The 25,895-nt window shown below is 33.1% G+C and overlaps 1 protein-coding gene and 1 long non-coding RNA gene across 2 annotated transcripts; one reads left to right on the forward strand and one right to left on the reverse strand.

Moving 5' to 3' along the window:
- Positions 1 to 818: 818 nt before the first annotated feature.
- Positions 819 to 3,651, reverse strand: LOC111618421. Its single transcript, XR_002755572.1, has 2 exons — positions 1,067 to 3,651; positions 819 to 993 (listed from the first exon to the last, which is right to left on the reverse strand). It is a non-coding gene; the product is annotated as an uncharacterized LOC111618421 (long non-coding RNA).
- A 5,558-nt stretch (positions 3,652 to 9,209) lies between these two features.
- Positions 9,210 to 25,316, forward strand: LOC111618422. Its single transcript, XM_023359959.1, has 2 exons — positions 9,210 to 11,427; positions 23,161 to 25,316. The coding sequence occupies exons 1-2, from the start codon at positions 9,778 to 9,780 to the stop codon at positions 23,968 to 23,970; spliced, it is 2,460 nt and encodes an 819-aa protein (XP_023215727.1). The 5' UTR covers positions 9,210 to 9,777; the 3' UTR covers positions 23,971 to 25,316.
- Positions 25,317 to 25,895: the final 579 nt, after the last annotated feature.

Genomic DNA, 25,895 nt, shown 5'->3' on the forward strand with positions numbered 1-25,895 from the left:
TATATTTAAGTACGAAAAATTATATTTTTTAGAGCACTATCGGCCGCCAGCGTGCATGCACGCGCTGCATACCTACCAAAACCGGCCCCGAGTCGATCCAAGCGTGACTTTGTCGGCCTCCCATCCATCTTTCCTATGTGTTATATGTATAACCTTTGGCCCAAGTTTGGTTAGATTTGTTGAAATCCGGTCGCGTTAGAAATAATTGGCTATTAAGATCCTAAAACGCGTCGTGAATAAAATGGTCACCGAAATAATATATTGTGTAAGAGATATGGTACATTGCAGACCAACTAAAAACAATTTATGTGCAAGTGTCTAGTGTACAATAAGAAACTGTTTATATGGAAGTGTTGCTACTTGTTATATTTTCAAGACCTAGTATAACAAGGTGACGGCTGGATGTTTGAGCGGTTAAGACTTCGGTCTACCGCTCTGACATCGATTCGGGCTGTTGAAGAACCCAGGGCGGTCTGTCAAGTTCCGTGTCATACAGTCCTGCAGCCCACATCGTGGATCTTGAGAAACCAAAAATGGGTATAAAGATTAATTAACAGTAAGATCTTTAATGATCTTAAGTAAGAGTTAGCAATACTACGAGCGAGATTTGTGCGCAGATAATTTCTTACCACACTGAATTTAACAGAAAAATTCATCACAAAACGATTATTGATGCTAATGTCTGAAATTCTATTTAATCCATGCAAGATGTGTGATTACCAGAGCCCCTTCGGCCGCCAATTTAAAGCGTTTTAATCTTTAAAATTGGCGTTTCCACTTCCCGGGACGAGGACCCAGGGGTTGGATTTGTGGGAAGCGTGTGTTCGGGTTGTTTCATTGTGTGGAATTACACAGAACGTGGCGCTTGACGTGTAAATGCGTGAGTGCGAGAATTCGAGTAAAGGTTAAACGGTGTATATCTTCGTGTACAGTGATGTTATATCCGTGCGTGTGTGTGTGTGTGTGTGTGATCCAAGAACATCTTCGGCATGTCTAAAAACAGAAAAACAGTAAATTACGATACGAGAATGAGACGTGTTAAAAAATGAAACGAAAGCGTTCTTACCATCGGAGATTTCGGAAAACATTCACTTGTACGATAAATGGCCACTTCGTCCTCTTCGTGGTAAAGTTGGGGAGGGAGATCCTTCTCCCTCCCAAATGTTCCTACAAAACACAAAGACAGTGAGAAAAGGAGAAGTTGATTCATTTATTATCTAAGGTCAACATTATTACCTTTATCAGATAGTCTTTCTTCCCGAACAGTGTCATGAGGAGAGCGAAGGACCTGACCTAGCCTAGCCTAACCTAACCTAACCTAACCTAACCAGAAGCTCAATCCTCGTAACAGCTGTTTGGGAAGAAAGGTCGGCCGAATGTCGCGTCCGGTGAAGAAACGTGTCAAGTCCGGGTGGTCACAATCGGAAGTCAAATCCGTTGTCGTCGATCGAGTGTCACGTTCGGGAGACAAGTCCGTGAGAACATCCGGGTAAGAGAAGGCCACGTCCGAGTAAAGAGGTCATGTCCGGGTGAAAAGTGTCGAATCCGGTCAGAATGTCGCATCCGGGTGAAAAGGACGAGTTGGGGAAAATCGAAGAGGATCACCGCCTAGGCCGAGGGAACCGCAGCCACCCGCAGCAACAAACCCGCGGTTCCTCGACTTCGGCGGCGCTCTCCTCCGATGCTTCCCCGTTCCGACTTCGGAAAGACGATGGCGACGAGCTCGCGAGCGCGTACAGAGAGGCAGACCACGCGAAAGTAGAAAGTGACGCCGAACTCAAAGAGAACTCGCCACTCTCTACGTCTTCCACAACAAGGCTTGTGGCCGGCTGCTCCCTGACGACATTGACCAAGTGGAATGGACTCAGAACTCTCCCGCCTCCGGGAGAGTCCCACGCCACACGCACTGGGGGAAGGTCGTCACCACCCACTGCCTCTTGTTCGACGGTCTCCAACGACACCGAACTAATCGATTCGACAGAGACACGGTCGAACCCACGGTCCTCGAACGTCTCATCGGAGCCGTCCGAGGAACCCCCTCCCTCCGGCGCCACCGCATTCTTCCGTCGGAACCTCCGGCGAAACCACTCCAACATCTTCATTCTGAAAAAAAGAAAATTTGCAATTAGTCGATTAAAACAAAAGCTTAAATTAATGTCTAAATTCTTCCGAAAAAAGCAAAATGCTCACCGCAGCTGCCTTTTTAAGTCTAAAAGATTCGAATCCGACCATCGAACGACGTGCCGAAATGTCTTCTGGGACCGATTAACGCAGAAAACGTTCAAGATTATACCCACGACGAATCGGAATTCGGATAGCTCGCGTTATATCCTACTGGAAATTGCTAGAACGTTTCAACTGTATTTGCTGTAGAGACGACCGACCCGGAACGAAGAAACTCTCTTACGTGTAATTTGTATTTGTACGAGAGTAAATTAAAGAAGTAGCCATAAGGAAAAGGCACTCGAGCCCGAGTCGTAACGAGTGTTTCGTTCTAGACCAATTTACCCTAACGTGTACGTCACATGAACGCATCGACGGCATTTAAAAGAGTTTCGTGCAAAGAAATTGCGAACGAGTCGACCAAAACACAAGACAAACGTACGAAGTGAAACGTGCCCATTCGGGACACGAACGTTATGGCACTTAAATGTTACGTAAGTGTGGAAGATCGACTGCACTCAGACCACCTTGTGGAAAGAGTCAAAGAGCCTAAGGAGAAGAATTCTTTGTGTCCAGCCTGTATAGATAATTGTTAAGTGTATTAGTATTAGATGTGTTTGCAGACAATTTAATTCCATTGAAACTAATACATAAATTGCATGGTGAAGTCTGAGGTCAAAGGGCGAAATTTTTGACCTGTCGAACATGAATAGCTTCAGAATACGGTCTCCGTCCATCAATGTTACCAGAGTATATTTTAGTTAAAATTACGATGGAATTCGTATTTAAAGTTAATATTAAGTAATTTTTAATTGAATTTCTATTAATAATTCTTATTCTTTAACCGTATTTATAAAATATAAATGAATTAATTACGAGAATAAACCAATGAGCAAATACTTAATCCGTTTTCGGCGCTTCGGTCGTTCGTTTAAAAGTCCTAATTCACAAGCGACGGCAGATTTAAACGCCGATGTCGTCTCCGAAAGTTGGACTAAACGAAACGAAAATAAAATCTTACAGCTAGATAAATTCTAGTTAAAATCTTACTTGGTATAACGTCGGCGTCCACAAGTCTTCTTAAAACCACGTTCCGGTAGAAAAGAACACTGAAGAAGGCAAAAAACACAGCGAAAACAGGAGCAAAGAGCGCACACGTCCTCACAGCAAGCGAAAAACGTGCAAAGTGACGCAAAATCGTGTTGCAACAATAGAAACAGCAATTGTTGCCGTTTCTATGGAGATTAGAAAAGCGCGTAACGAATTCCAATGCGATTGACGTCATGGATTCTTTTTGAATTTTAAGGCTAAATATCTGCATTTTTTACGTTTCTATCCCCGGAATGACGACGGATTGGGATCGAGAGACTCCCTATCACCCTCTGTCTTCGGTTTCCATTCTCCACAAGGGGTTGAAAGCGAGATTTTCTATAATCGAACGTCGCCACCCCCAAAACTAGAACAAATCATTTTTCTCGTTCGTCCAGTATTTTCGGACCAACTTTCCGATTGACCGACAGTGCAATTTTTACTGAATTTCGTAATATTTCGTTTATCCGACGTCAATTTAAGAGCGCTTACCTGACGTCATCGAACGTTGGTTATATTAAATATGCGTGTTATAGTTTAGTTACGTAAACGTTAAAGTAACTTGTATATTAAATAAGCGAATTTTATGAATTTACCTGACCGATAGAAAATATCCTGTATGTATTTTACACGAAACAATCAAATATAGATTTTTTTCTATATTGAAACTGAGTAAAAGATCGTTCGTTTCGAGAAATGTAACTGTTTTTATAAAAGAATCGATCAAAACTAACGAGTTGCGTAACTTTCTCGGCTGTTGGGAGATTTTATTTAGAAAATAACTTTTATACTTTTAATTAAATTATAATAAATAAAATTGTGTGTGGCGCCATCTGTTATGAAATTTTGTTATATAATCTTTTGATATTTTTAATTATTATAAAATGGCAAAAGGTTAAATTTTAAGGGTATGATAAAAAATTATAAATGCTAATGTGGGATGCAGAAGGGAGGAAAATACATTTTTAGAAATTAGCAAGAAAAATGACTATTTAAATTCCCTTTCAAAAATAATATTTTAAGTTGTAAATCTATTCGCGATTCACATTCACATAATGGGGCGAGGGCGGCCAAATATCTAGCACGCGGGCGGCTAACAGCCCGGAACTGGTCCTAGATAGAATCATTGGAAGCGTTATAAGATATTTTGGTGTATGGCATCCACTAGCTAAACCGCGAGGTTGGTGCTCTGTAAAGCGTATGCACGAATGCGTATAATCCGGCTGTTTGGAAGCTGTCCCGTGCTCGACAATACAGCGCTTCTATTTCGCCACTGATATTCGAATATACAATAGCAGTCTTGTCGTTTGTTTTACATGTAGTATAGAAATTTGTAATAAGATACATAATGTGGTTATAATAAAATATTAACTTTAATTATATGAAAATAATCGCACAATATATCTTTATATTTTAGAAAATACAAGGGAAGCGGCGCTTCCGCCGCTTACAGGGACGGCACGCTACTGGTGTATGATAATTTTAAGCGAAATGCGATAACTTCAAGGGGCAGAAATCAATTTTATCGCGTAAGGTTGGCAACCTGGTTGGTCGTCAAAAGTTGTATTCCGAAACAGTCAAAGTGAATAAATGGTTACTACTATTTCGACAGATTTTGCCTTCATTTTTAATTTTAAACTTAATTACTATCCGGTTATAAAAGTTGAAAATCGAAAATATTCTACAAAGATTCGTCACCAGAGTCTACGTTTACCAGCGCTTACTTCCAGCGGATAAAAAGCTTTACATCCCGATATGGTGTGGATGGAGAAAGGGAAGAAGACGTCTGTGTTATTACCATCTCTAAATTTAAAAATTGTTTGTCTTAATTAGATAGTTTTTATCGTTTTTAAAATGGAATTTTAAAAATTTGGCGACTGAGGAGCCTACAATGGTGGGTCGTCAAAAGTTGTATTCCGAAACAGTGAAAGTGAATAAATGGTAAGTGCTGTTTCGACAGGCTCTGTCTTCAATTTTAATTTTAAAATGTTTTATATTGTTTTAATTTGTTTAAAAAATAAACAACTGTTACTCCAAATACGCACTTTATTAAGATATAGTGGCTTAAAGAAAGAATTATTACTCGTTCTTCAATATCAGCTATTTGAGATTACAGTTGATATAACGCATACCCTTAGAAATAGGAATGAATCATCACGGTAATTGGCTGATGTTACGTGACTTTGAAGTCACTTCCTTTTTCTCTCTCTAGAACAGTGGTTCCAACTTTTTTGACTTGCATTTGGCAGCCATTTTCCTAAGTTTTGTTTCCCCTTTTCCATTTTATTTCGCGTGTTCGCGCCTTGGTCAATAAAACAGCACTGTACAATTACACATTTTTTTTATTTAAAAGTAAGCATTGAGTGCCGTGAGTCTGCGGATTCTGCGTTGACGCCAAAGGCGTCAACGCAGAATCCGCATAATTGCTATACATTATAAACTTGATTATATATTTCAAAGAAGCATAATATACTATTATGTTTCTTAGTAAATTTCTTCATAATCATTTTCAAAGAAGCCTACATAATGGTCAGCATAGTTATGCTAATTTCATAGAAACGTATTTGAGATCACAATAAATACACGTAAGCTACTTATTATGTAGGATATACAGTATATAGAAGTTATGCAATTAAGTGCTTCTGAAGGGGAGAGAGAGCGCGAATCTATGCCGTAAGTCACGTGACATCTGCAGCCAATTACTGTGATTCATTCCTACTTTAAGCGCATGTGACAGAACGATGATTAAAGTTACTGAGTAGAACAGGCTGATCTTGTCGCCAAATTGAATCCACGCGTAAAATTTCACAATTTTAAAATTAACTTATTTGCATTTTAATTTTAAAATTACGAACTAATTACAGTATTTATCATTGTAATTCAGTTATTTCCGTTATTAAAACAATAAAAAAGAGCTGTTTCATAAAACTACAGTTTTAATGGAAAAATCCTCCAATCTATAAAATTCCAGTTTCCTTGGCGATATGGTTGAGGCAGTAAGGCTTACTGTTCTGAGGGATCCGAAATCAAATTCTGGCATGTCGCGAAACCCAGAAATTTTTCAGGTGTGATTTGCCCCTAATATGTCGAGCCTTGTTCTTCACCACCTGGTCACTCCATTGTAGACCTAACCGAACACACGATGGACCTAGAAAAAGGTTTTCTAGTATCCATAGGGCACAAAGAAACAAAAAATTCCTGGTTTTCAATGGCACGTCAACTGTCTTAACTAATCGTTCAGCATTGTCACAACGCCTACAAAGAGCTGACTGTAAGAGAAAGTAGTTTTGTGAATTGGAGAGAACATCGTTGGTGTATGCTCAACGACTGCATTACCAACTACAACAACATTATCATCATAAACGTTGTGGCCAAAGTTAAAAGTCAAAAAAACGTGTCCTTGGTTATGACGTGTTTTGTGTTTTTTCCCCTTTGGCTTGTGTGACTTTGAGAAAACTGGAAACTATTTTGTATTAAATGGCGTAATATAATTGTTAAGAAATTTCTCGTAGCTCCGTGAACTCAATATTACATACTAACCGATATTTTGCATTACCCGAACTCGTTAACAAAGATATACATATTCTACTTCTACCACAAATCGCATAAACCGATAACATTAACGAAGTTTAACTATATAACGTTAATGCATGATGCCACTAGATTACCAAGAATAAATCCACCAATCAGCATGGTCCGAATTGCACTGTTAAGTGGAAATTGTAAACATGAGAGCGGCTATCTAATAGTAAAATTGGAATATTACTGATATGAGTACAGTATCGATACTTTCATTCGATATGAGTATTTTCGTGTCGATAGTTTTGTTTTGATATTTACTCGGTATCGAAATAAAGTTCTGGTATAGGATCAAATTGGAAAAAAGAAAATTGTGAGACAACGGTAATATATCGATTGCTATACATCAGAATGTGGATTTCGTGGATTCAATCTAGTTATACGAATTATCAAAAAGTATGATGGCGTACGTATTTTTATGACGTTATGGTATAAAAAATCAAAGAATTATAATGAAAACAACGATTTGGCTACTTTTATTGAAATATCTAGCTATAAATTTGAATTAGCAACATTCCTAACCCCATATATGTATGTACAGTACCGTACATTACTGTATATGGGGTTAGAAAATTCTCACTTCCTGGTACTGTAACAATGATTATGTTTAAAGAGGCCAAAGTCCAGGTCCTACGAGAGGGGTGAAGCCAAGGCCCATCAGATGAAAAAAGTTTAAAAATGTCCACTTTCTGATTTTTTTTTCCAAATAATGAAATAACTTTGGTCATGGGCTAACACAGGAGTGGCCAACAGTTTTTGCCCCCGGGCCGAATTGGAAAGAAAACTTTTTTTTTTCTTTTTAGGCGTTAGAATTTTTCACCGATCTATTCTGACTTGAGTTTTTTTTTTAACTCTTTCCGCCCTGTGGGCACTAAGAGGTCCTCTTTTTGCAAGCTCATTATGGGTTCGGCCAGGCCCACAATGGGGCTACCGGGTGGTGAGGGACGGGGCCCGACATATCCGAACGGGCCAACCCCCGAAAAATTCCTGGGGATTTTTCGACCCGTTCGGATTCGAGCCCGGGTCCCCCAGTGCGGTAGGCTGCCGCCTTGAGCGCTCGGCCATCCGGCCGCCATTCTGACTTGAGTAGCTAATATTGAAAGATTAATCGCGGGCCGTATGTTGATCATGCATGGGCTAACAGTTATACAGTACTAGATAATTTTTCTATTTCAGTATCATGTTATTTGTTGTTTGTATAAGCAAGATCTCCGCAAGGGATATCCAAAATGGTCTTTGCACCGACAGCTCTCCATTCTCTCGGGGGACCCACCAGTGGCCAAGCGGTTCTGTTCCCTTAACACTGAGGGTGGGTTCACGCTTCGTCAGGACGGGCTGACCATGTGGAGTTTTCCGGTTTTCTCCACGTCTGGATAACTAGCTCCTATTCAGATGGGGGAGACGACGTCTCCCCCATCTGAATAGGGGCTAGTTATCCTTAAAAAGACCTCTCGAAAGGTGTCCCCTCTAGGCAGAGTTGCGTTGCCATAACAAAACAAACAAACCATTCTCTCGGGACCCTGCAAAGAGTATAGTGTGTGTATTTTCAAATTCTTGATGTTCTCACTTAGGTTTTAGAAAATTGTTTTAAATTATGAAAAGACAACGAAAGACATAGTTCAAGGAAGATTAAACATAAATAATATCAACATCCATCTAAATGTTGCTCATATAATTACGGAATAAATTATAAAGAACTGAAGTTGTAAATTTTTACAATATAAATTATTTTTCGGACAGATTGGTTCGTCAGTCCCTACCTAAATTTTTTTTCTTATTTCGTTTTTAATAATATCAGGGCTTTATTTCGATACTGATTAATATCTCATGATTCTTCAATTATCTGGTAAATGGCTCAATATACCGCGAGGTATCGATACTTTCTTTTGATAATATCGCGATATTGTCCCTTTTTTGACTCTCCGCTCTGTGAGCACTAAGAGGGCCCTTTTTTATAGCAAACCCAATGTGGGTTCGGTTGGTTTATCTGATTATGGCAACGCTACACATGGGCGATCTGCCGAGGGGAAATGCCTTCCGGATGGTCTTTTATGGGAAACTGGCTCCTATTTAGATATTACTAACGTTAACTCGTTTTTCCTTGTGTGGGAAAGGCTCGGAAATATTCTTAGAACCTCACACTTTANGCGATATTGTCCCTTTTTTGACTCTCCGCTCTGTGAGCACTAAGAGGGCCCTTTTTTATAGCAAGCCCAATGTGGGTTCGGTTGGTTTATTTGATTATGGCAACGCTACACATGGGCGATCTGCCGAGGGGAAATGCCTTCCGGATGGTCTTTTATGGGAAACTTGGCTCCTATTTAGATATTACTAACGTTAACTCGTTTTTCCTTGTGTGGGAAAGGCTCGGAAATATTCTTAGAACCTCACACTTTATACCCATACCATATATTGTTCTCCATATTTAGAAACTATTAAATTCAATGTTTTTTACCTGTTATAATGGATGAAAGGAAAAGGTTGTCGGCGACCCCAAGTTTCGCCAATGGTCATCGTTCGGTCAGGAGGAACCTGACTCCACCTCTCCCTTGCTTCTTATCGCTCCCTAGGTTTACTCCTAACCCCAGGGGGCGGTAGCGCCACTTTGGAACCACTGTTATAATCCGATCATAAAACTGGGATTATCACCTTATTTTTCTATATAAAACATTAAATTCATATATAAAGTTTAATCCGCAATATACCTGTCGATTATTAAATTTTTTCGTTCGTTATTAATATATAAGTTATTATTAAATACGCTACCAGAGATAATCGCTGAGGCTATTTTAACAGAAAGAAGAAGGGAAAATTTAATTATATGAGGGAAATTTTAGGGAAATTTCTGACTACAAGATTGCTCTTCCATCGAGAGTATGTGATGGAGAATTAAGCGATCGAAGTGTGCAGGAAAGTTTTGTTGAGGAAATTCAAATTCGTACGAAAATGCCAGACTTTGGACACAGCGAGGTGTTATTTACGCAAGGCAGCAAACCCATGAAGTTTTATATGCGTCCTTGTTCCGAAAAACAACGACTCAAACCCGCGATAGAACATGGCGGAGGAATGCTGACTAGTAAGTGGACGGAAGGAATTTATCGTTTAATTCCTCCTGACAGTAAAAAAATAACCGAAACTGGCATCTCTTCCAAATTTATCGATGATTGCATCGAACATAATCGTCTTCTAGACATGTCCGATTACGAAATAAAATCAAATGATGCCGAAGTTAGTGACATAAGCGATGATGATAGTAAATATCAAATACGAACTACTGCGAGATGTATGAAAACCAGGAAGGAATATACACGAAAAGACGATGAACGTATAATCAGTTACGTCCTCAAAACGAAAGGATATAATGATGTCAAAGGTCGTAGTTATTGGATACAAATGCAAGACCGGAAAGTGTTACCTCAGCGCACTTGGCAGTCGCTAAAGGAACATTTTGTTAAGAAGATCATTCCAAACATTCACACTTTCGATTTGGATCCTAAACAGAAAAGGGCATTCCTGAGACCTTTCGGACGTGCCGGTTCGGAAGAGTCGACCAGTGGAGATGAAGACTTTGAGTTTTCCAAAACAGATGACATGGTAATTTTAACTTATATTCTGAATAATGATAATTATCATAGAATTAAAAAGCAATCTTTTTGGAAAGAGTTGAAACAGAAATATATTCCATATTGTTCCTGGATGGAGTTGAGGAATAGATTTTTTGATACTATTGTGCCTTCCATTGATAAATATTCTCTTTCTTCGACGAATATAAACAGACTTAAATCGGTGATTAAAATTCCAAATTCTACGTTTTCGGATGTGGAAAACTTAAGTGGTGATAAAGTGCATCCATCAAACAAGAATATTAGTGCAACGAGACTTGCTTCAAATGTAAATCCTAATCATTCAAAAACTGATGTTTTTTCTCCTGAAAAAAATAATAAAGTAGAAAATATGACTGAAAAAGAAAAAACACCTGACACATTAGCCAAAACAAAATCCAATGATATTGATATAGAAAAGTCAGATCCTAACTCAAATTCGAAATTTCCAGGAATTTCTTGGACTGTAGTTTTGCAGGCCGAGGAACCACATCTTTTGTGTAGAGGTTCGTTAGATGAAACAGATTCTAGAAATAAAAATAAAAACGATAAACATTTAAAATTGCCAGCTTGTAATGTGGAAACAAAGTCGTCAGAAAATTTCACATATTCTTCAAGTAGTGATGTATCTGAAACACCAGAGAAAAATAAGAAGTTGCAAACTTCTAAATATAGAAAAACAGATAAAGTACACCAAAAATCTAAAGTTTTATTTGAAAAGTTTTCTATGGCTGATATTGAGGAATATCTTAAAAAGACGAACGAAGAAGGAAGCGAAAACAAAGAAATGTCTGAGAAATCCAATTCATCTTTACAAAATCTTTTAATTGAAAACTTAAGAAAAAGCTTAGTAAATAAATTACATAGTAGAAATCATCCAGCTGATAAATTATTGGAAAATTTAAAAACTGAAAAACTTGATAATGTGGATTCCAGTCTCTTAATAGGATTATATCAGAATGAATCAAAATTGGAAAGTAGTTCTGATTCAAAAGTAAGTTTGATTTTTACATTTTAGAAGATACTTAAAATTACTTATTTGTAATTCAGTTGATCAGTATTAGTGTACAGGATGTCATATATTAATTTCAGTTGCTTAATATTGATTTAATTTGCATACACTATAAATTGTAGAAATTTAAAAGTGTTAGAAGTGGATTATTTGAAAAAGTTTGGAAAGTTACTGAGATAAAATTCAGGAAAAGCATTGATTTTTATTTTAAATTCATAAGTAGTACTTTTTAATTTGGTGCATGTTTTTAAAATAATGAAATCAAATACTTCCAAAAAAATGCAATACTGGTAAGTTAATTCCTAACAATTTATTATTATTTTTTAATTTATTGTTTGATTTGAATCTTTTGCATTTTTGAAACAGTAATAATATGAATTTTTTAAGTATAAAAAAATGATTATTTTATTGATATGAAACTCAAAAAGACATTTTTATTGACCTACATCTAATAACACCTTTAAACCTTTAATCAAAGTTTATCGTATTACAATAATGAAATTTGATATCAGATAGTTTTCAGCTTAACTTTATGAATAAAATTATTTTTTTTAGCTCAATGAAATAAAATCACTACTTTATTTATTCAGAGATTATATTAAATCATTTTTCATTTAAATTAAAAAATAAAAGTGAATAATCTAAAATAAAATATTTTTTCAGAAATATTCATACTTATAAACCAGCGCTGTCCAACTTATCATAGTCCGCGGGCCATATTTTCTTTATCAAACATTTCGGGGGCCAAGAAGGTTGATAAACCACACAACATTTGCATAGTGCTGTGGTTCAGTAAGCACTAATTGGTCAGCGAGTCCGATGTTGACGCTATAAAAAGGCGACAGTTCGACACACCGGATATACGTCACTCTCGTCTAAGTTCGACTTGGGAATTTTTTTGTTCAATAATAAATGTGAATTCTTCTTCCTGGAAAAAATAAGACATTCCCTGAAAATAAGACCTAGCGCATTTTTCAGAGCAAAAATTAATATAAGACACTCTTATTTTTGGGGAAACACGGTAGTAAAATAATTTTAATATTAATAATAATAATTTAGTAACAAATTTATTCATAGTAAAATGTACTCGAGGGCCGTAAAAATTATTTGGCGGGCCGTATATGGCCCGCGGGCCGCCAGTTGGACAGCGCTGTTATAAACTAAACTGAATTGAAAATTAATGAAAATTTCATTAGTAATCAGTAGCTTTTAAAAACTCTAAGTAATAATTTATTAATATACAATGAAACCTCCATTAACGGACACTCCTGAATAGCAGACATCTCTAATTAACAGACATTTTTACAATCCCCCAGACTCTTCAAATAGGGCATCTATTATAATAGGGCATGGATTATCTGAATCAATTGGGGACTGGGGTTGTTTGGAAAATCAATTTTTTGGATAACCGATAATATACAAAAAAATATATTAACCTACCCCATGTTGAAATTCGTTCAAATCCTGGCACGTCCTTAAGTACCCCCTTATGGTCGCACCAGTGCTGCTAGCTAAAACACGCACACTAACAAAAATAATATTGGAGTAGCCCAAGACATAGCCAAAGATTGCAGCGCCACAGCACTAGTGGAAATTTAAATTTGCTGACTGGAAAACTTTCGGTTAATTGATTAAAATGTTTTGGTTGATTGATATTCAGATAATCAATACTCTACTGTATATTCATCTCTAAATAGTGGACACTGTAAATAACAGATGCCATCGTATGTTACTTACCTTAGTCCCGCATAAAGTCCCACCTTCAATATTCCAAAATAATTAATTACATACAAAATATTTTAAAACTAAAACAAAGAATCACTTCAGATACTCTTTCAGAGGAAGAATTTTGACTATAGACATTGAATAAAGACTGGCATAAAATAGGAATGGGGAGGAGGGCAGGTTTAAAAAGCCAAACAATATCCATTATCTGTTAGATAACACTAAACTGATTAAGTTGCAATCACCATTTACTGTAATACATATTAAATGTTATTAAACTTGTCTTATTGTTGGAATTAAGCTTATGATGCCAAGAAACCATAAACACTTCTAAAGTTATTCATTCACTCGACAAGAACTGTAGTACAGTAGTAACAAAAAAGAAACAGTTTTAAGGTTAAGATAACAGCATTTATTTGGTAAAAGTTCAAAGATATGTTACAAAGGCAATTTCTTGACCACTTTAAATTGTAGGAAGATATTCGTTTTTCTTGACTTTATGATGTAATATATGATCTTAACAGTTTTGTGATGACTAAAGTAATTTTTAATAAATCATTTATTGAAAAAAGCAAAAATGTTTGAAAAATTACACCTAGTTGATTACTTCAAAGTAGACAAATCACTATATCAATTTTTATTAGTCACTTAGATCATAAATGACATTATAAATGCAAGAATATCGTATACATTTCTTACCTCTTAAGGTGGTTAGCAAATTGCCTTAGTAACTCAACAATTGTACTCTCATCACTTAAACTCTTCTGTTCATAATAACAGTTTCATTTTTTCTTGTTACTTCCACTCAGGTCATTTTTGATGAATTAATAATTAATCAATGTTTATGTATTTTCATATTTTTATGTTCCATTTAATTAAAATATCCTGTACAGTCTGTTTCTTAGAATTGAATTAAAATGTGATTTTTATAGCTGAAAAGATAAATAATATACAGTGAGTGATCGGTTAACGAACAAATCGGATAACGAACACTTTCGCGAAAGATTTTTATGATCGGACAACGAACGCACAATCGGATAATGAACACGTCACTGAACAAACATAAAAAGAAGCGACGAAAATAGAAAATACTGATTGATTTTCCTGTCTTCAAGTAACTTTTTGGGACGTGGGAGACGTCAACGTCGACGCTCAACCCGATATATACTGATCAGATAGTATTCTTCGAACTTTGAAATACTCCCTTGTAATTCCAGCCTTTTATTTTTCTGACAAACAATTCTTTTATAGTATTCGCGAGACTGTCGGGCGGGCACTCATTAAGTTTTGCGTCGGTTTTTATTTTTGAAAGGTGAGAGTATAATAGCAAAGGTAGAGAGTGGGCAGAAGATGTCTGATGTTGCTGGGCAGTATGGCTTGAACAAATCTACAGTAGGGCGCAGTCCAATCTTATCTAAGAAAGATACAGTATAATTAAGAAAACTCAAGCAGCTAAAGGAGTAACAAATATCACATCTGAGAAATAAAGAACATTGAAGAGCTCGTAATGGAACCTGAAACGAATCTGACGACAGAAGAATGCCAAGAACTCTTGAATAAAGAACACCAAGAAACTCAGCGAGATATGTTTTCTTTTGAAAAAGAGGATTAATGCTGATATCTGCTATTAATTAAAGATCTTTTGAAGAAGTGGGGGATGTCAGATCAACGGTCTTAGAATGGCATACAAACCAGGTTGAGGTTAATAGGCTTGGGGATCTCTACAATTACAAATCTATTAATTCTGAAAATCATGAAGAAGAGAGAGAAGCAATCGACATTAGACAGATTATTTAACCCCTACAAACAAAAAAACATCACTAATAAAAATGCAAGAGTGTGTATATATGTATTTTTATTATTATATATAAATAAACATAGTAAGAACGTATATATATTTTTTATTTTTGGGGGTCTCCAGAACGAATTAATCAAATTCCCATACAAACATATGGTAAATTGATAATCGGTTAACGAACAATTCGGATAGCTAACAAAGTCTTGGAATGGATTATGTTTGTTAACCTACTGTACTGTATATTTTAATTATAACACAAACGTCCTTCAAACTGTAACACTGTGTTGAGTAATAACTGCCCACAAAACACCTTTATCGGTGTTGTGTTTGTTACACAACACTGTTACTAAGGTGCTGCCTTTATCAGTGTTGTGTTTGTTACACAACACTGATAAAGGCAGCACCTTAGTCAGCACCTGAAGAAGACCTTGGTGGATTACATTAGTGCATTTTGTAATGAACATAACACTGATAAAGGTTTTTTTGTGGACAGTTATTTTAATTATATATTTCACATATACTTTTTGGTATTTTCACATTCCTAATACAACTTTGATGTTTTTGTAATCCATTGTATTCTTCACTTTATAATGACCAGGTTAAAATACAATATGGCCTCTGGCCTGTACCTATGAATAGTGGACATACTTCTTGGTCTCGACACTGTTTACTATTCAGAGGTTATACTGTTTTAATATTCCACTAGTGTGCTTATTTTTGTAAAATGTACAGTACATATATTTGTGTATTTCATATACATTTAAGTTTTATATAGTTACATATAAATGTTGCATGCAGATTTATTAAAATAAACATCTTATGAAGCTAAAATTAATTAAAATTATTTTAATCTCATATTACACTTTTTCCAAATATCTGTTAGCTATACAACACAAAAATAAATACAAACCAATCTGAATATAACCACAGAAAATAAACAAATATTGCTTTTTTTTTATGTTATGCTTTTGATAATGAAATTATTTTATTTTTATTATTTTACAAATACAATAGGAAGTATCATTGGACAATATTAAAAATACATATTTTAATTATAATTACTTTCAGTATCACAATTATTACATACATATATTATTTTAGCAAGAGATATACATACGAAATAATTAGATGTACTATATCATATTATTGTATTTCTATTTCATATAACTTTTTCTTGGTATATTTCTAGAAATGTATTGTATATCTTTTTATTTATGTGCTTTCTTTTGTAAACAGTGCTTTGGATTATATGATGGGAAATAAGATCATACAATAATACTTAAGAGAATTCACACAAAGCAAATATCTTTATACAGGTCAAATTTTAATATAATGAAATTTCAGAATACTGAATAATTTTCATGTTTACATGAACTTAAAAAATTTGTAAAACAAATTTTGTTTTAGTGTAATGAATTTATAAAACAAATTAATCTAGTATAATGAATAAGTTATTACTTTATCAGCATGTTTAAAACTTCTTTATTGTAGATAGGTATAAGTTAGTTGGTAAAATTTGACTGTTTGGTTTATTTTGGTCTCGACATCATCTTACAATGAGTACAGTTTGCAGTCCATACACTTAGTGAGAATAGTTTTTAGTTTTTCTGCTATCTGTATTTTTAATGTTATTTTTACAATTATTACAAAGTTAATTTTACTGGTATGTAGCCGTTAAAATGAAAAAAAATTGAAAAATGACATCAATTTATGCTAAAATAAAAATGAACAATTTTGTAAAAATAAAAGTCAGAAGGAAGAAAAGTGATGCTACAAGAAAATTTGATATTGCTTCTTTGAAATTATTGAGCCAACTGATAACAAAAAAAGTTTTATTTTCAAAAGCTTTGAGAAAAATGTGTGTACAGTGGTACTGTACCTCATACTGCAAATGCTTCAAAGTTCAAATGCTAAATTCAACAAAAAGTCACTTTGAGTTTGAATGCTGCTTTAAAGTTCAAATTGCACATGCAGTGAAAAAGTGTGCTCAAAGCGTAAATGCAATTTGTCATCTCTTGCATTATTCTCATGTGTTATCAGTGCTTTTTTTGCTTTAGTTTTAGTGTTTAGTTATACTTATTGTGAATTATTCGTCGATTTTAATAAGTTCTTCTTGCAGCTTTTCTTCATTGACAGTTGTGGCACTTGTATGTTTTATTTCCTTCAGTTCAAAATTTTCCAAATGGAACTTTTTAAACCACATTTGATGTATTCAACATTTAGGAGCATGTTCCCCATACACATTAAGAATTTTTTTTACTGTTTATACAGCATTATATCCTTTCTGAAGCTCATAAAGATAATATGCTGGATATGCATTTTATCTGCAGACATTGCAACTTGATTTTACTCAAACAAAATGTGAAGTAAAAGCTTAAAATAAACCTTCTAAACAAAAGATACAATCTGAGATTAGCAATAATGTATTAAATTTTATTATTGTTATTAATAAATCACACATGCTGTATGTGTTAAATAATGACAACTGCTAAAAAATATACAAAAAGTTTTGTTCAACCCAAAGGCTATGCCATGGTTGATAAGTAAAGATTACCATTTACTTATTAACCATGGCATCTGAGAAGTGTGTAAAAGCAACAAAGTCTAAGAGGAAGGTTCCAGTATCAATGATTGAGATGAAAAAGAAACTTTCCACAGAGCATGAAAGCAGTACACATATGATGGATCTGGTGGCCATGTTTAAGATGCCAAAGTTGACAGTATGTGATCAGTAAATGTAATTTACATTTTATTATGCAATATTTACATATTTTATTTATTGTTTTCTTGTTTTAATTTATTATTAGGACATTTAATTATATTATTTTTTTACCTTAAATTATGGATATTTGTTGTTTTAAATTTATTGAAATGGGTATTGTTTAGGGTCTGGGATGGATTATTTTGCTTTCCATTATTTCTAATGGGAAAAATTGCTTTGGACTTCAAACTGTTCGGAGTTGAACAACCTCCTGGAATTAATTAAATTCAAAGAACAAGGCACCACTGAATTTATCTTTTACTATTGTTCCAGAAAATATTTTTCAACAGCTAAGTAATGTTGAGCACTTCATTTTTAATTAATAGTACTATCTAAATAATGACATAATTGAAAATAATTCTTCTTAAACCAAAAGAACATTTTGTAATGCATTTGTATGATTAAATATGCAAAACTTAGCATATTTGTAGCTGACACTTTAATGAAGGAATGCTAAAAGCAATCATTTACAAAAGCAAATTTAAACATTGTTGGCAAATGAAAATCTAAAGTGTATAAAATATATGGGTGTGTGTGGTTGAGAGTTACTAAGCAAAATACTTTAAAATTTTCATTAAAAAATTATTCTAAATCTTTATAAAAGTTTGTTCAGTACAGAAAGTTACAGTTGGAATATTTTTGTTTCGTACTTTCATTGTTCTGTAATTGTGAATCTGGACTTAAATATCAGCAGTTTTAAAAACACTTCATTTTGGAAAATATCAGGCGAATTCTCTAGGCTTGCTTAGCATGCGCTGCATGCTTAAGAGAAAGTTTTGACTGTCAATATACTTTTTACATGAGAACAAATATGCCAATAATATTATGGGTGTGTGTGGTTGAGAGTTCCTGGTGATTAGACATGGCAAGTAAACTTGGACTCGTATCCAGATGAATTTTATATTTTATTAAAATGTAATTCTGCCAGCCCATTTCTACAAACAAATATTATATTTTTAATTGTGTTGGGATTGTCACCTGTGGACATTTTAAACTGTTTTACATATTCGTGCAGAGGCATAGCCTCTAAAGAAAGGTTGTCTCTGCAATGGAAATAGTTGTTCCTGGTGATTAGACATGGCAAGTAAACTTGGACTCGTATCCAGATGAATTTTATATTTTATTAAAATGCCAATAATAATTTATTCTAACATATAAACTCTTTTATCAAAAGCTTTTACATTGACAGCTACTGGCTAGTCATTTTAAGTCAGTGTGATTCTTGCAGGAACTTGATTGCTTGCTCATGTGGAAGCTTGCTGCAGCAAACAAGTGTGTGCACATTACATCATTTGAAGAATTTAACATGGCTAGATTGTATCAAAAGCTTGTGGTATCCAGTCAGCATACATGTATTGTGTACAGGAGTGGAATTACATAGAGATTAATAGGGCTTAAACCCTGGCCCTCAGTGTCAAGGGCCCACAAAATTTGAATTATTATCATAAATTTTTAATACTTTTTCATTATAATATATTTCATGGTTGATATAATTGGCTTTATAATACTCCATACTTTTTTATTCACACCAAATAACATTTCTGCTTATTGTTTGCTAAAGATAGGTCTATTATTCTTATTACAACTTAAGCATGCCCAAAAATTTTGGTCAGGATTTTCCCCTGGACAATATACACTTATATTACTTGTAGTATTAGAAAAAGATTATTTTTATTAAAAAAAACATTAAAAAAAAGAAAGATATTAATATTACAGTCAACCCCCCTATAACACGGTAGATACGTTCAGAGTTTTATGAATCCAGCTTCTAGGAGTCCAGCCAATCACAGTCCGGCACATATGCAGTTTACGGACTATGGCTGTTTGAAAGGTTTCTTCCGTAAAATTAATCGATTCTAGACTAATTCAACTCAACATTTCCAAAATACGTATAATTTTTTGGGAATAATCCATATAAACTATGCTATAAACAAAAAATTGTAGGATTACTTACCAAGCGTGCACCATTCGACTACGCCGTTGCTTAAGCTTGTTTTCGTCGTGGAGATTGTCATCGAATGGCGCTCGCGTGCTTCCTGATCAGCGAATTTTTTGCAAAAAAAATAATTTAACTTTAGAGACATCACTAATATAAATATAATTTTTATGGATGTTAAATAATACAGGGTATTTAGTAGGTCCGCTGCTCGTTTAAACTCAATGGTTTGTGCAATCCTGTCGCAACACAAGTTGGCGATGACGTTTTACCGAATTATAGGAGTTTTTTTAGCATATTTGTACGAATACTGTCGCAATTTTTTCGCCGTGATATAGGAATCCGTGTTATAGGGGGGTCGACTATATATAAAATATATAATTATAAGTACATGTTACTAATAAAAAGAAGAAATAGAAATGTGATTAATGGAATATGGAAAGAATGCAAATAAAACAACAGATTGCTTATCACTCATAGAAATAGCTTTCATATAAAGAAACATGTAGGCATGCTTTGCTTTAGAGCAGTGTTTTTCAACTGCTGGTCAGTGAAAAAATTTTACCTGTCCATAGAAAAATATTTGGCTACTGATGCTAGCATAATTGATTACATGTGACATTTAAATAGTAATCTAGAGTTAATTTGTTATGTACAGTGACTCTAGATAAGCATATATAAGCATAATTCATAGCCACATATATTTACTGGTCCACATAAAATATATAAATGAGGATGTTTGTTTGTTCAGTACGCACTCCTATGCCATTTGACCAATTGCTATGAAATTTGGCAGTTACATTAATATACTTCTAACTTAGATAATGTTTTACATACATTGATTTAATTTCTATATAGCTATTAATTTCTGTTTACATTCATTTGCTGGTGCAAAGGACTAAGTCAGGTGAATATGCAAGATGTGAAAGCATGTTGATACTATTTCTGGTGAGAAACTCTGTGACTATTAGGGTTTCTCATTTCCCAGTCCTTTGCTTGTCCTGGGATTTCAAGAAAAAGTGATCTATTTCCCAGGATATAATTAATTATTTTTAAGATATAAAATAAATCTTGAAATCAAATGGTATAATTATTTTTTATTTTTTAAGTAATTTAATGTTCTACAACCTCCAAAATAATAATGATGATAATGCTGTGTAAAATATGTATTAAAAATTATTTTTGAATTATGTAGAAATTTTCACAAATAGAAAAAATTTGTTAAAGTTTGTTGGAAACTGCTTACAACAACAACGAAAAAAGCCTTTAAATTTAGTTAAAAATATAAAGAAAAAAATGAACTTAGATCAAACTTCTAATGAATCTTAGATCAAACTTTAGAAGATAATTTTTGTTTTTTAAATAAAACATAGTACAAAATATTATTGTAAATTTTTATAATAAGATTTTAAAAAGCAAAGATGGTCAATACTCCAATCACTCAATCTGGTTCTTATTTTAGTAATGAAAAGTCCTGCTACCAAGAATGCCCTTTCCAATTCAATTGATGTGAGTGGAATCATGTTTAATGCATTTAAGAGAAGACAGATGTTATGTATTTTTTCACCTGAATCCTTGAAGATTTCTAGTTCGTTTTCAAGATGTGTTGCAGTACTTCTTTTGCTGTCTGGTATTCTTGATTTGCCTACCTAAGCTGCTTTAATAATGGCATCAAGCTCATAGTCCAATAATTTGGTAGTTTGTTTGGCTTTAATAATCAGGTTTATGAAGAAAAACTTTATACTTGAATACTTTATACTCATTTGTATCCTTGCCCAATTTGCACAACCTTGCATAATGCAGTTATTGAAGCTACTGAGCATGGTTAAAAATTAAGACAGCATCAGTGCAATTATTCAAGATATTACAAGTTCTGACAGATAAAGAATTTTTGGAGTCTTGCCACAAATAGGCTACATATTGATTATTAACAATCTGACATGCCATAACAAGAAAAAATTTTAAAAACTAATAAGCAGGCTTAAAATTAATAAATACAAATGTATTCTGATAGTTTATGAATTAATTATATTTTCTATTTGCAAAATTTCCTCAATCTTAACCATGGGTGTAGCCAGGAAGGGGCATGGGTGGGCATGGCACCCCTCCAGTTAACCTGGTGCCCTCCCCAGAAAATCACAGCTGAAAAAGTGTTGAGCCAATTTGCAAAAAGAAATAAAAAGTTGAAGCTAATTTAATTGGGTGTAGTGTACTGTGGCCTGCAATTAATCTCTGAATATTGGACTGAACTTAAAATAATTGGTTGAATGGATCCACGATAATTCTCTACAACCTGACAATGTGAAGTTATAGGGAAGTTCAGAAATTCTGATCCTAAAAAAAAAAAAAGTCAACAGTTTTTTAGTCTCTATGGAGTGACGCCACAATAAGATTTTGCATCACCTGAAAATCTTGCTAGGGCCGCCTCTGGTTCGGGCAGTGAAGAAAGTTTTCTTTCCAATTCGTCCCAGAGGAAAAAACTGTTGGCCACCCCTGGTCTATATCTAGATTAAAGATGGTGAACTATATTAAAGAATGGTAAAAAAAAATAATTGATTGGTTAATTTTTGTTTAAGGCATTGCTAGAGTTTGATATTAATGTTGTGAGAACGTATGATTAAAGGAAGTTTCATATTTTATTTGTGTTAAGTTATTGTCGATTCTTATGGAAATTTCATTTTAATGAACAATAATTTGAAGTAATTCAATTTAGGTTGGCCTCTACTAGGCTCCCATAACAAAACTCTGGCTATGCCCATGACCTTAATACAAAATAAGAAAAAAGTGAACTTTAAGAAATCTGCAGGATTTCTTCAGGTGGGAATTTCCTGGTTTAAAAAACAGCTGGGATTGCAGGATCTCGTTAGAGAAACTCTAGTGACTATTATGGACTGATGTGAAGACATCTCATGGAGAAGATACCATTGTCTACTTTATTTCATCTTAGGATATTTATGATGGATGGATTTATGCCCAGGAAATCCTGTAGATTTCTTAAAAGTTAACTTTTTTTATTATTTTGTATTAAGGTTGAGGAAATTTTGGGAAGGAATACATTCTACAAGCATAGAATTAAACATCAACATAATAATTCAAAAACACTTGTTATTTGCATGCAAATAAGTTCCTGTATAATAATTTGTCTTGGGTTATGTGAATGTTTGTTTGCATGTACAGTCTGGGAATGTAACCATATGAAAGTCATGACTGTTCTGTAAGTTTTATATTATTTATTCATTCACTATAATGGCAAAAATATATAAAAATGGTTTTTTAAATTGTAAATTATAAAATTACTTAAAATATTTAAACAACCAAGAAAGTCAGACATGAGATAGTCTTACATATTTATAATTTCTCTATTATATTTTAGCCATGACATTGATTGTATTTTTAATGTATTACAATGTAAAAATTTATATTTAAAGTTAATTGAATATATTTTAGCATCTCTATTTTATTTTTCTGCTTTTTAAAATGAATAAAATTTTTCAGAATACTGATGTGGATATGTCAAATCAAGATCAATGTAGTATGGATACAGATGATTTAGATATTGGAGTACCCATGACAATGAATAAGATTAGTGATGCTCTGAGTGGTGAGTGGCCTGAAACACAGAATGATTTTCAAGATACAAATGGTTTGCAAAATCAGATTCATAACTGTGAAATGAGTCCAATAAGAAAAAATGGAAAAATTGAAGAATCTACATCTGAACATAATTCTCTCTTAGTGAACAAATTACGGGCAAAAATTAAATCTATTGTTGGCAATAGTTCCTTTAAAAACTTAAGTACACCAGAAAGACCATCCAAATACAGAAAAATAATGGATGAACATGAATGTGCTGATAATGATTTCAATAGGAATGAAGGAAATGCATTATCTACTACTTTTCCATTTTCTGAAAGAGAGAAGAAAAAAATTTTGTATGAAGCACTGTTGAAACCAAGAGAGACAGATCCTCCATTAGAAATCAAGCTGAGTTCGTCAATAAAAGCTGCCCTAAAACAGATTGAAAATATTAAAAAAACCAGTCAGAATTGGTGCCAGTCACTTGATTTGCAAAATGTCTCTCTTTCTACAACTTCAGTCAATGAACATTATGAAAAAATAAAAGCCTTACATTCATATTTGTATGATATATATATAATGTCTTTATCACATACAGTTTTGAAAAAATCTCACGATGACATCAAGGTAAATGATATTCTTGTACTTTTAAAATATTTGATCACCAATGGAGGTTTCTCTATTGATGACATATCCAAACTTATGAAAAGAGATATTCAATGGATTTAATATATTTTTCCATAAATCATTATATCATCATCATTATATAATATTGTACATTATATATAAAAAATCTTCCTATTAGAATGTATTAGTTTGAACTCAATTTCTATAAATGCATTTTTGTATTGTTACTTGTAAATACATTATATATCATTTTTCATATGTAAACAAATACATTTCAAATTTTATCATAAGACAGTACAAGAGAGAGAATATGATGTGATAAGTGTAAATGATCATAATTTAGTCTTGATCAGCATCTAAAAATTTTATTAATTTTAATACCAAAGTGTGATTTATAAATTTTCAATTTAAATATGGATAATCTTGTCTTTAAAAGTTCAAAAAATTATATTTTTATGTATTAACAGAATATAATATACAAATATGTTTGTTGAGAACGTTTTCTCATTAAATATCTTTTCTTATAAAACAATGTTTTATTTAATTTTCTGTTTTAAATGGAAGATTATGAATTCAAAAATATGTAAAGACTATATAAAAGTATAAAGGAGTTATATGTTTCAGCATTCTTTGAATATTTAAGAAGTTGAATATGCCTGTCACAACTATGAATTCTATGGATAATAATGTATTATTCATTAGAATTCAAAAGTATGCAACTCAATGAATAAGCCATTGCAAATAATTTTGTATATATTTATATTCAATACTTATATATATGCTAAAATTATACACATTTCTAATTACAATTTAAGAATATGAATAGAGAAATGCCATCTGAAGTTGCATTATTAGCTTATGTATAATATAAACTAATACATTATTAGCTTATATTATATACCAATAAACTGGACAAGTTGTGATTTTTAAGTTTCCCTAAAATTCTAATTATTAGTTTTAGTCAAAAAAATATAGAATATAGAGAAAAATGTAAGTCATAAATTGCAAATACAGTAACACCTCTATTCTCAAATTCTCTCCTTAAGTTGAGTTGGTTACAGTGAATAATATATAACATAACATAATTCACTATATAATATAACATTTTCTATTTCTAAAATAGAACAAAATTTCATGTATCTCAATATTCTTCCTTAAGTTGAATTAGTCAAATTCAGCAGTGCTAACCAACCTATAAGTTCTGTGAATCCTTTCAACATCTTGTTTGGTAAAGCTGGATAAATAAGTCAATGACATTATCTGTTTTAAATGAAACAAGCTATGTCATTGTCTCACTTATCCAGCTGTATTAAAACTGATTTACCAAGCAATATGAATTTTTCCATGATTGGGATTGCCAGTTTGGTGGAAAAATCCACCAGATCTAATGGGTATATTGAAATGTGGTGTAATGTATTATGCAAAATTTGATTTTTGAATAAATTCAGTAATACACCTAAATTCATATTTATTTAAATAATTATTACAGTCTCATATGTTTTAATAATGATTGATAAACTTGAAAAACTGTTTATCACAAAATTACATACTTATTTTACTGTTTTGTACTTTTCATTTGAAAAAAGTTTTCTTTTTTCATATATCTATGTATTTAGAACTTTCCATTAACTCAAACTAAATATGTTTTGATTCCTTCAAATTTGGTATTTAGAGGTCTTACTGTATGAAAATAAAACAAAGATTTGACTTCATATTAAATTAAGAATAAAAATCTTGTTTTTATAGGAGTTTAAATTTATTACTATGTTTTGACCCTACTCAGCTTCATCCTCAGATCTGAATATGAACATTTTAAATTTCTAATAAATTTATAAATAATAATTTTTCAGGAAAGAAATTTAATAATACCAAACTGATTGATATACATAAAATAATTGAAAATTCAGAAACAAGTATTTCAGCAGGGTTGATAGTTAAAACTGAAATTATTTTAAGCTGAAAATTTGCATTTTCAAATAAACACATTTGCAGTTTATTATTTTGTATTTATTATGAAATACAGTATA

The sequence above is a fragment of the Centruroides sculpturatus genome, unplaced genomic scaffold, assembly GCF_000671375.1.
Source record: "Centruroides sculpturatus isolate CEXI.00-Female unplaced genomic scaffold, Cexi_2.0 scaffold10, whole genome shotgun sequence".
NCBI lineage: Eukaryota > Metazoa > Arthropoda > Arachnida > Scorpiones > Buthidae > Centruroides > Centruroides sculpturatus.